Source organism: Monodon monoceros, unplaced genomic scaffold (genome assembly GCF_005190385.1).
Source record: "Monodon monoceros isolate NGI ecotype Baffin Bay Population unplaced genomic scaffold, NGI_Narwhal_1 Super_Scaffold_4, whole genome shotgun sequence".
In the NCBI taxonomy this organism is placed as follows: Eukaryota; Metazoa; Chordata; class Mammalia; order Artiodactyla; family Monodontidae; genus Monodon; species Monodon monoceros.
The window spans coordinates 70501172-70513196 of NW_021703781.1; the positions used below are offsets into that span (position 1 = coordinate 70501172).

Below are 12025 nucleotides of genomic sequence, written 5' to 3' on the forward strand. Positions count from 1 at the left end.
CGAAGATAGGCGGAGCTTATGAGCAGAGAGCTGGGAGCGGTGCTCTGCGGCTGCGGCTGAGGCGGCGGCGGCGGAAGATGGCTGCAACTGAGGCTTCGGACCCTTTGCTGATGCTCGGAGTCGGGCTGATCGGTAAGGAGGAAGGCGTCCTGCCCCGCAGGCCCGCACCCAGTTCTGACTTCGCCTGGGCCCGGGACTGCCCCTGCTCCCGCGGTCCCCGGCACCGCCCGCGGTGGGGAGGGCGCGGCCCCCTCCATGTTGGGCCTGGGCTAGGGGCTGCAGGGCCCGGCCTCCTCGGCGCAGGGCCCCGGCCTGCCGCCCTGGGCCCGGGCGCCCGCGGCCTTGTGTGGGGCCTGCCGGGCCGGGAGGCGGGGCCGGGTACCCTGGAGGCCTCCTAGGCTCTGGGAGGGAGCTCCTCCTGGACGCCCCGGGCTACAGAGGTGACCGAGCCGCGTAGGCGAGCCTCCGGTCATGCAGAGAGGAGCTTGCAGGCCGCGCGTTTGTGAGGCTGCAGGGCCGGGGTCCCTCCGAACGAGGGAGAGCCACGCGTGACTGCCAGCCCGGCGCCCGGCTGGCCCCGGTCATGTGATCGAGCGATTCCAGACGCGGTGGCCAACTGCCAGCCCGGGGTGCTGCACGTTATGCATGGATTATTTCCCGTTTGACTCTCACCTCGGCTCCAGGGGATCTGGGTAATGTTTGATGCCCACTTTACGCAGCAGGTGGCGGCCCAGGGTGTCATTTGTGCAAGAACGCACATTAGGAAGTGGCAGACCCAGGATGGGGGACCCTTGCAGTCTAGCCCCAGAACCCCAACTCATACCAGTGGAGAACTGCATCCTAAGACAGAGGTCGTGCATATGACACAGGTGTCTACATAATCACAGTGGGTGGAATCGTTTTGAGGAATTAATGGATATGGAAGTGCGTTGCGATCTTTGGGCAGTCTGGAGTGTGTGCCTGAACCTGGTGCAGAGTGTTTGAAGCAATCATTCATCCGACAAAGACAGTGAGCATGGGGTTGCTTGAATGAACTTCTGTCGGTTCCCTGAGTGCCATTGTTCTTTGAAAAAGTATTCTCCTGAGGTTTTTATATACCCCTAAACCCTAGTACACAAGCATATTGCTTGGATCTAGCAAAACTGGCGGAAATGCGGCGAAATGTTGCTGATTATTTTCACTGTATCAAAGGAGTGCGTTTATCTGGGAACGGTTCCTGTGCTCATCTGTAATGTGATTTTTAAAAACTGTTTCAAAGCAAAACCTAAGTACCTCAGGCATCTTAGTCCTTCTTGAAGGTACCTCGGAATTAAGGCTGAATTAAACTCTGACTTTATCTGGTACAGCAAAGAAAAAGATGGCTTATCGTATTTTCAATTCAGTTTTTTAAATTTTTCATGTCGACAGGAATTTAAAAGGGATTTGCTTAAAAATATTGGGGGGGGGAGCTCCTTACCCTTATGAACCAAGGAGTGCCAGGTGTTGATACCTGCTGAAGCTGTGTGATGGAGGCTCATTTTACCATTCTACTTTTTTTAATACTTGCTATTTTCCATAATAAAAGGGTTTGTTTTTAAGTCTGTAGATCAAAAACTGGATTTTTACTGCTATATGTTCAGTTACTGTTTCTCTAAAGTTTAGGCTATTTTTGCCTGGAGTAATTATTAGCAAATTGTTCCTATTTTGTTACTGAGGTGTTGACTTTGGTGAAACTACATATATGACGGTTTAACCATTATTATTAAAATTTTAAATATAGAATGCATACTATCAGTACATAGCATATGACAGAGATTTCACCATTTTCTTAATTTCCAGTTTTCAACAAACCCATCCATTCTATGTATTTATTAAAGATCCTTCCAACTAGATTAAAAGGTAAAGTGTGGGAGGAGATAGGGAAGACCCCTAACAAACCTCTAAGGCTACATTTTCATTCATGATTTGTTAGAAAAGCTTTTTACTCAGGTGGCCTAAAATTCAAGATCAGGAGAGCTAGCTAATGTAACCAGGAGAGGTAGGTGAGAATTGGGGGTTCTCACGTGCTCTGGGTTGCTTTGTAAAATGGGGTGTTAAAACTGATTCCACGAAGTGCTTCTGAGTAACCAATCAATTCACTTCCTTGCTGCTGTTTGACATTCTCACAGTGACCATCTTTCCACCGTAGAAAAGGACACAAATGGAGAAGTTCTGTGGGTGTGGTGTTATCCTTCCACGACAGCTACTTTAAGGAACCTACTGCTGAGAAAATGCTGCCTTACAGAGGAAAACAAACTTCTCCATCCCTTCGTCTTTGGTCAGTACAGAAGAACATGGTTTTATATCACAACAGTTGAAGTTCCAGATTCTTCCGTTTTGAAAAAGGTATGACTGTATGAGGGTCAAAAAACAAAAAATATTTTAAGTGATGTAAGATTCCAATAACCCTTAGCTTTAGACTTCATCATTCACAATACGCTTTGGAAAAATATTAAATATATGACTTTAATTGGGAATGTTCTCTTTCACATTTCACTCTCATTCATTCTATTTATTGGTGTATATTATTTGACTGACCTGGGGTTGGTATAGCGAAGCCTTTCCCAGGTTATACTTGGATGGAGTAGAAATGTAGAAGTATTTTCAAAGCCTGGACTCTGATTAAAAGTGGGAAGAAGTATTTTTCCATAATTAAAAACTATTTTAAAGGTTACAATTATCCTAGTTAAGAAAACCTTTTCATTTGTTTATGGATGATAAGGATATGTTAAGAATAGAAAGGATAATTGAGGAAATTCATGTGTTCTGTAGACTTTGTGTGTGTGTGTCATTTCATATGAACACCATCAGGTGACAGACTAAAAACCAGTAAGTATGTGGTTGTTGTGCACTTTCCTAGTCCCACACAGCCAGTGGCTTTTTCAGAGGAAAGAATATTGGAAAGAAGTGGCTGAGCTCCTGGTTGGTTTCTGGGTGGGGACTTCTTTTACAATTTCAGGGTTGATTTTATAGTCAATCACCAGACAGTATGCAGCATGTCCAGTTTAAATGTAAGGAATTACATTTAAAATAACAGGAAGGCAACAATTTAGAAACTGTAAGAGGTTTAAGATAAAACAGAGATTAGTAATTAGAAAATGTAAATTGCAGAAAGATACTCATTAATGGGAATAATAGGTATATGATTATCAGAAATTTATATGTATAATAATAGAGGCATATAAATAAATGAAGATTATTATAACAATGCCCTTTAGCCTATATAGCATTTTACAGAGAATTGACTATTTTGGGAACTGTATGATTTTTACTGTATGAATTTTACTGAAACGTATTTTTGTTGTTTTCCATCCTTCTATTTCATTAGTGAAAAACCGTCACTATGTGGTAGGTCTGATACAGCATTCTTAGTTCTGCTTTGTTGAGGGTAGGGGGCTTAAATAAAAAGTCACATTTCTGATATTTTTGAAATATTTTTATGTTTTTGAGGAAATAACTCTAAAAAATTAAATATATATGTATATATAATTTTTTTTATGTGTGTATATATACGTAAAAGTATAAAGAGGCAAGTGAGGACTTGGTACATTTTGGTCTTTTCTTTTTAATGCTGGTATGTCTTATATAAGAGGCTTGTTAGGATATAGTAATAAAGATTAATTCTATTAAAGTGTCTTTAAAGAGTGTACTTTTTTTTGTTTGTTTTGGACAGGTGACTCATTTTTCTATTGTTCTGACCGCCAAAGATTTTAATCCAGAGAAATATGCCGCCTTCACTAGGATATTGTGTAGGTCTGTATGAAAACTGTATTAAATGCTAATATACAAAAATGAAGATCTTACTCAATAGTAATACAGCAGATTTCTACACTGAGGAAGCATATTTCAGCCTTCTGTTTCCCCAACTTAACCTTTACTGGCCCTACGGACACTGTTTTATAAAGAGGAACTTTGCCTTCTGCTTCCATGGTACTGTTCCTCTTATTAGGGAAAATGGTAGAGGGGAGGAGAAGAGGCAGTTTGCACAACTATTGTAATTTCTGGGTGCTTTGAGTCACTTGCCACTTTTGGTCTGTTACTTCTGCTCATTTCCAATCTGGAACTTTCCTTAGGATGGAAGTGGTAAGCTGGTTCATTTGTGGCAAGGTCTGTGTGTGGGAGTCATTTGGGGAAAGTTTAATGGGCATTTTGAATTATGCTAAAGCACAGGAAAATATTTCTTAGCTGGAATGCTGAGGAGCTGAGAAACTGATTTTTTGGTTAATCATTAAACTGAAGGATAGACGCCTTCAGTTTCATCCCAGCCGTTGAAAAAATTTAACTAAAATATACAGTCTGCTTTTCTGCCTTGATAAGTATATCTGGTGGAATTAATGAAATCCGTCTTATATGTTAGGGATATTGGCTTTTTCTTTAATCAAGGCTTTTTCAGGGTTTGGGGTTTTGTTTTTTTTCTAATATTGTTACTAGATAGAATTATAATTCTCAGTGTTATGTATTACTCTCAGCCCTCAGGTTTATGCCCAATAAGTAGGTTTTTTTTTGGGGGGGGATAAGGGGAGTTGTTTCTGTTTTTCTCACCATACGTCTAATATATGGTTGTCTTATTTGCAATTTCTGTGTATGACCACGTGCACATGCACGCATGGGTGCGCACACAGCGCAAGAATACAATCTTATCACCTAAGTGTTTCGGTTAGGTTGTATTTTGACAAAATGAAGTTTTATTGTTTTTGCAGTCAGCTGTGATAAGAAAGGCTTCTTGCTTTCAGTGAGATAAATTCCAGGTGTATGGCTCGCTGTGGAATATAAACAGTTTTCTGCAAATGCGGCACTGACACAAAGGGAGATTATTATTGTTAGAAGGGGCTCCATCCAGAAGCCGTGGACTAAAAACACTGAAAAGTTGTTTTTGAACAAACGTTGGACTCCCATTTCATTTGATTGAGTCAGGGTTAGGTTACTCAACTGAATTCACTGGGAAATGTTCTGGGGCCCAGAAGGCGAGGTTGCTTTAGACCCCACTTCCTGCCCAGGAGGAAGCCCAGAGGGTGTCTCCGCTTGTGCAGAGCTGTGGCTTTGTCACATTCCGGATTCTCTTCTCTGTCACAGTTACAAGAGAAATGAGGGCTCAAGCTATTGCCAGCCACCTGCTGTAACTCCACCCCTTACCGCACTTGAGTGCTTGCCCTAGCGCCTGTCCACGCTCACGTGCTCATGTGCACACACACTCACTCTCCCCGTGTGCACGTGTGCCTGTTCACACACACAGAGACAAGCACTGTTTTTTTTTTCACTTTCCCTTTATTTTCTATTTTACTTTTACTGAGGTATAGTTGATTTACAAAATTGTATTAGTTAAGACTCACACTTTTTTTTGTTTTTTCGTTTTTTTTGCGGTACGCGGGCCTCTCACTGTTGTGGCCTCTCCCGTTGCGGAGCACAGGCTCCGGACGCTCAGGCTCAGCGGCCATGGCTCACGGGCCTAGCCGCTCCGTGGCATGTGGGATCTTCCTGGACCGAGGTATGAATCCGTGTCCCTTGCATCGGCAGGCGGACTCTCAACCACTGTGCCACCAGGGAAGCCCTAGACTCACACTTTTTGATGGTGGTGAGGTGCTCCCTCCCGTTTCTGGTGAGAGGTGCCCTCCACAGTACGCTGCTCACGTGGCCATGGAAACCCGCATGGAGGGGTTCATTCCCCCTGTGGGATCTGGGTCCAGATCCATGACCCCTTTCTATAATTTTAAATTTTTAAAAATAAATTTTATTTTATTTAAAAAAATTTAATAATTTGAATGGTGTTTTTTGGTTTCCTGCTTTGTTTTGGTGGTGGTAATGTAAGCACATCGTAAAAAGAAATGCAAATAATGCCGAAGAGTATACAGTGAACCCTAAGTCCCTTCTTTCCCCTCGTCCCCATCTCTAATTCTACCTACCGACTCCCCGCCCCAAGGCAGCTCCTGGGCTTCCCTTCTCTATATCTTACTGGAGATATTTTCTTCATATATAAGCATGTATATGGGGTTGACTGTTCTATATATATGATAGTTTACAATATTCATTGTTCTTTGCCTTTTTTCCCCAATTTATGTATTGAAATAATTTTAAAACACTGATGACTGACAAAATTTAGTAAGCAGTTAAATCACATGCTTTTTTCACTTAGTCTACAGTAAATATAGTTTTCAAGTGATCTTTCTTAAACAATTATTTTATTTTTGTCCCAATTTTCTATCCCTTCAGCTACTAAAATGCCCAAGTAGACCCAGTCCTGCTTATCCAGAAGAATTTACATTTACTTACTTATAGGAAGATATTTCAGGGGAAAGGGCTGATTTCACATGTGAGCTATAAATGTAGCCAGTTTCCTGTCAGCATTTTCTGGAAGTTTTAACTTGATGAATGTGTCTAGTGTGCATTTATCATCGGAAACTTAAAGGAGTTTGATTTCTTAATTATCTAAATACAGCTACCTCTGAGAACTCTGATAATAAATATAGGTTCTACACCTAATTACTGCTTTCTTTGTGAACCATGCATAAAACTCCTTTCTTGTCAGAGGATATCCAGCAATAAAACAGTTGTTATGACTAACAAAAACAGTTGTGAATGTAAGACATAAAAAGAGATAAGGATACAATGTTCTTGAGAACAGCAGGGCCTCAGAAAGTCCATAGTTCATTCTCCTGCCTAAGTGGACCACAGCAGGCCTCCCCAGATGTAACAAGAGAGCTGACTTCACAGAATTGTTGAAGGTTGTTCAAGTGGTTGTTTTGTTTTTCTAATAGATTTCCTAATTAAATTTATAGAAGTAACCACATCATGAAAAGATTCAGGCATTCAGAGGTGTATTAGCAAGTTGGCTTAGATTCTTTAGAACGTACCCATGCCTGGCCTCGGTGCGTTTCTCCAGGTGGTTCATGCTAACTAGTAGCATGCTTGCTTTTTGTCCTTTCTCACAGAATGTACCTAAAACATGGGAGCCCAGTTAAGATGATGGAGAGTTACATCGCGGTTCTCACAAAGGGGATATGCCAGAGTGAAGAAAATGGCTCTTTCCATAGCAAGGATTTTGATGCCCGAAAGGCATACCTTGCAGGCTCCATCAAAGGTAAAAAATAAATAAATAAGAAGAAGCAAAAAAGAAACAAAAACCCATCCCAGATGAGTCCATCCCAGCAACAACAAAATCCCCAAGCCAAGGACAATCTGTCATTAGACTCTGTTATTTCATCTTTCCATATATTTTCATCTACATATTTGTTTCCTATGCAGGAGGGTATTTCAACTTCTACATTTCCTTATGTGGTTAGAACTCTGTCAGGAAAGCAGACTTCTGCGGTGTTTCTTTCCGTATGATTGCAGCTGTTAAGACAGAAATGTACTTTCACCAGTGAGTTAAAGTTCACGGGTCAAGGTCTCCACTGACTTCCATCATTTTCCTTCCCTTAGATCTTAGCAGTGACCTGTTCCACCTGGGGAGCTCAAGCCCCTGCCCCAGAGTTCCCATTCTAACTCCCCATCCCTCTCTCCTCACTGGAAAGTCCAGCCTAGAGCTAAACTGAGACATCAGGTCCTTAAAAGGGAAGAGAGGGGAACTCCAAGGGCGATGCTGGCCTTCTTTCTCATCCTCCCACAGCACCTGTCTTCACTCTTTTTTTTTGACTGTGTTGGATCTTCATTGCTGTGCGCGGGCTTTTCTCTAGTTGCGGCGAGCGGGGGCTACTCTTTGTTGCGGTACGCAGGCTTCTCATTGCAGTGGCTTCTCTTGTTGCGGAGCATGGGCTCTAGGCACGCAGGCTTCAGTAGTTGTGGCTTGCGGGCTCTAGAGCACAGGCTCAGTAGTTGTGGCTCACGGGCTTAGTTGCTCTGCGGCATGTGGGATCTTCCCGGACCAGGGCTTGAACCTGTGTCCCCTGCATTGGCAGGCAGATTCTTACCCACTGCGCCACCAGGGAAGCCCTGTCTCCACTCTTGATCCTACTGTTTTATACGGTTTCTAAGCATCCCTGTTGAGGTGTTAGGTGTTTGTCCAACTGTCTCACAAAGACTTATGCAATGATGTGTATGTGGGTTTGGGGGGGTCAGTGAACATTTTTTAAAATTTAAGTTTGCACGACACCGAGGATGGTGGTTCCCTTCATATAATTCCACTTTCTTGTGAGTCTGGCTTCATCTGTGCATCCAGCATACTGTCCCTTGAGGGAGCAGGTGTAGCTACTGTAATGCCCATCCTGGGGAGCAGATGTATGAATTGATATGCCCGTCCACCAAATAAGGTGCTTCTGTACTTATAACATTTACCTAAATTTATTGTGTTGAAAATAATTTTGCATTCATACAAGAATAATTTCCAGTAAAAACTTGATTTCCTTGTATAATGTTTAATGCAGTAACATAATTATTTTTGTTTTAAGACATTGTATCTCAGTTTGGAATGGAAACTGTTATCTTACACACAGCACTGATGCTAAAGAAAAGAATTGTCGTCTATCACCCCAAAATAGAAGCTGTCCAGGAGTTTACCAGGTATGGTCTCTTATCATTAAAAAGTGTAACCTTTTTTTTTTTTTTTTTTTGCGGTACGCGGGCCTCTCACTGTTGTGGCCTCTCCTGTCGCGGAGCACAGGCTCTGGACGCACAGGCTCAGCAGCCATGGCTCACGGGGCCTAGCCGCTCCATGGCATGTGGGATCTTCCCAGACCGGGGCACGAACCCGTGTCCCCTGCATTGGCAGGTGGACTCTCAACCACTGCGCCACCAGGGAAGCCCAAAAAGTGTAAACTTTGTTGGCAGCCACTTTGGGGCCCTCTGTGTCACTGTGTACCCTGTTCCTTTGCACACTGGTATAAACAGGCTGAGTTAGGTTGGGGGTGAAATACCATTTTGGTGTAATGTTTTAGTTTAGATTGAGTAGTTCAAGGTTACTGAATTTGGACAGATTCTTCTTTAAATTTTGAAATATGAGTATTTTGGAGCGGGGAGTTTGCAAACTTTTCCTTGCCAGAGAGTAAATATCTTAGGCTTGTAGCCATACGCTCTCTGTCCCGACTACTTAACTGCCACAGGTTGCATAAAAGCAGCCATGGACAGTACATACGTAAATGAATGAGCTCGGCTATGTTCCAGTAAAATCTTATGTGCAAAGACGGGCCGCCGACCCATGGGCCATAGTTGCCTGACCCCTGTTTTAGGTAAGTTGTTTCTTCCATTCAGTTTTATTACAGACTGTATTATTTATATAATAAATATAGTTTGTTTTGTTTTCCTTGCCAAATCGAACTTAGATTCTTCTTTAAAAGCAGGGGAAAAAAAAAAAAAAAAAAAAGCAGGGGAACTAGTATTTATGCTGTTTACCTTATGCCAGGCATTGTATAAGTCACCTTAAATTATTAACTTTACTCATGACAAGAACCCTGGGAGGAAGTGTTACTGCCCTGTTTATAGATGAGAAGATGGAGGCTAAGGGTTAGATATTGAGAAGAAGAAAGACTTGCTAGTCAGAAGGACCTGGGTTAAAGTCCTGGCAGGCAACTTCTTAGCCTTGTGACCACATAAAGCGTACGTAATGTTTCTACGCCTCAGTTTCTTTATCCGTAAAATGAAGATGATAATACCTGCCTCGTTAGCTTGGTTTCAGGATTGGAAATAATTTGTGTGTCGTGCTCAGCATGTACCTTGTCCATAGTGGGCACTCTAGAGACGATCATTGTTATTATGATTGTGATTGCCTTAGATCTTAGGTAACAGGACCAGAGTTTTTGCCCGGCTCTGACTCCCAAACCTTGTATTTTTCCACCCAATTACCCTTTTCCTCTCCATTTATGCTTCTGAAACTGGAGTGTCCACAGCTTCTGAGATATGTAGCAGGCCACCAGGGGGTTCACAAAACCACAGATAAATTCGGCACATACTTCTTCCTGAATGAAGTAGCTGTTTTATTGGAAGTTTAAGAAAACTTATTTTTCTATAAAAACAAACACAAAGTAGTTTGCAAGTTTGGCTGGAATTTTAAATACGAAATGCGAGACTTCAAAAAAATTTCTTGCTTGCAGGGCCCACTTTGGATTTTACCCTCAGGCTCCCTCCATGGCAGCCTGCAGAGTGGGCGTTGGGAGGAACACTTCAGAAGCATCCTTCCTTGCCACCATGGAGATCTTTTGAAACTTTACCTTGAGCTTTTTGTAGCCAATCTGACCCAACAGTCGGTGTTTAAAACATTGCATTACTTTACTTTGAAGCCTGGAGGAGGTGTTGGCATGTTTAGGGCTTGTTCTCCCTCTGCATCTGGTAGCCAGTTTCCTCCCCCAGAAGAAGAGGGAAGAGGATGGGCTGAGTCTCAGGTGTGGGCTGGCAATCATCTGTGTTCTCACCTTGACCCCAGGACTCTGCCTGCCCTGGTGTGGCATCGACAGGACTGGACCATACTTCACTCCTACGTGCACCTGGACGCCGATGAGCTGGAAGCCCTGCAGATGTGCCCAGGTAGACAGCAGGCTCCCAAGGGATGAGAAGCTCAGCTTTACCAGGGTTGTTTGTTTTGGGGGATTTTTTTTTTTTTAAAGTGCATTCCTAAGGGGCATACTGATCTTTTTTTTTTTGGTAAATGCAACCGTTTTTTTTCCCTTAAAAAGTTTTTTAAATTAAATTAAATTAATTTTAAAAAGTTTTTTTAATTAAAAAAAAAATTGTGCACCTGAAACCAACACAACATTCTAAATCAACTATACTGCAATAAAAATTATAAAGTACAAGAAAAGTTGTGTTAAAATACACATCACATAAAAGTTACCCTTCTTTTTTTTTGGCCGTGCCTCATGGCTTATGGGATCTTAGTTCCCCAGTCAGGGATCGAACCCATGTCCCCTGCACTGGAAGGCGGATTCTTAACCACTAGACCACCAGGGAAGTCCCTAGAAATCTTAATTTTAATGTGTTGGAATTTTTTAGGCTTTTATGATTTTATTTTTTATATTTTGTTTAAGAAAAGTTCTATCCCAACAGTAGAAAGGTATTTTCCTATATATTCTAGTAAAAATTTTTAAAGCTTTTTCATCCCCATTTAAGTCTTTAATCTGCCTGGCATTACTATTTTTTGTAGGGTGTGTGTTTGGGATCTGGTTCCATTTTTTTCCATTTGGATAGCAACTTGGCTCAGGAACACTTATAGAATAGTGTCCCCTCTCCAGGAATCTGCAGTATCATTTCATTTCATTGATTGATTGATTGATTGATTGATTTATGGCTGTGTTGGGTCTTTGTTGCTGCGCGTGGGCTTTCTCTAGTTGCCGCGAGCGGGGGCTGCTCTTCGTTGTGGTGCGCGGGCTTCTCATTACGGTGGCTTCTCTTGTTGTGGAGCACAGACTCTAGAGCGCAGGCTCAGTAATTGTGGCGCACGGGCTTAGTTGCTCCGCGGCATGTGGGATCTTCCCAGATCAGGGATTGAACCCGAGTCCGCTGCATTGGCAGGCGGGTCCTTAACCACTGCACCACCAGGGAAGCATCAGCACCCCCCATTCTTAGGGGCTTTTTCTGTCACTTCATTAACATAAACTCTGGTGTGGTTGAAAGGGGGCTTGTTATAAATAATAAAAGACCCTCCTTTCACCTTTAACACCCTGGAACTATTTCAGGAACTGCGGACAAAATCCAGGTATTATAACAAAAGGTGCTCCTTTAACTCTTATCACTTAGGAAATTACATGTGTTGTAGGAGCTGTGGCCAGGAGCCTGGATAACCAAATATACATTTCTTATTATATCACAATATTACAGCCCCTTTGTTTCCCAAATGATGGAAGAATTATGGTGTGTATTAGTCAAGGAAGCGAGTCATCATGCAATAAACATTTGTTAAGCACCCAGTATATGCTGAGGTCTTGGCAAGTTGCCGTATTATATAAGACAAGACGCTTTTCCTCAGTGACTTTATGATCCAATTGGCAAGAAGAAATTGAAACTGAGTGGGGCCCTACGGGCCTCCCAGGCACGGAGGCCGTTTTGTCCCCCATTTTTTGTAGACAAGACTCCAGCCTCCATGACT

The 12025-nt window shown here is 42.6% G+C and overlaps 1 protein-coding gene across 3 annotated transcripts in view; it reads left to right on the forward strand.

Moving 5' to 3' along the window:
* Positions 1-12025, forward strand: part of FAM45A (family with sequence similarity 45 member A) — an 18553-nt gene continuing 6528 nt past the window's right edge. Inside the window, exons 1-6 of one of the 3 annotated variants that reach the window (XM_029245317.1) lie at positions 1-132; positions 2148-2364; positions 3692-3771; positions 6945-7093; positions 8400-8511; positions 10367-10467. In XM_029245317.1, coding sequence (XP_029101150.1) covers positions 6946-7093; positions 8400-8511; positions 10367-10467 — 361 coding nt within the window. In that variant the 5' untranslated portion in view covers positions 1-132; positions 2148-2364; positions 3692-3771; position 6945. The remainder of the gene's footprint in view (positions 133-2147; positions 2365-3691; positions 3772-6944; positions 7094-8399; positions 8512-10366; positions 10468-12025) is intronic. The other 2 variants (XM_029245315.1, XM_029245318.1) reach the window with 2 other exon arrangements.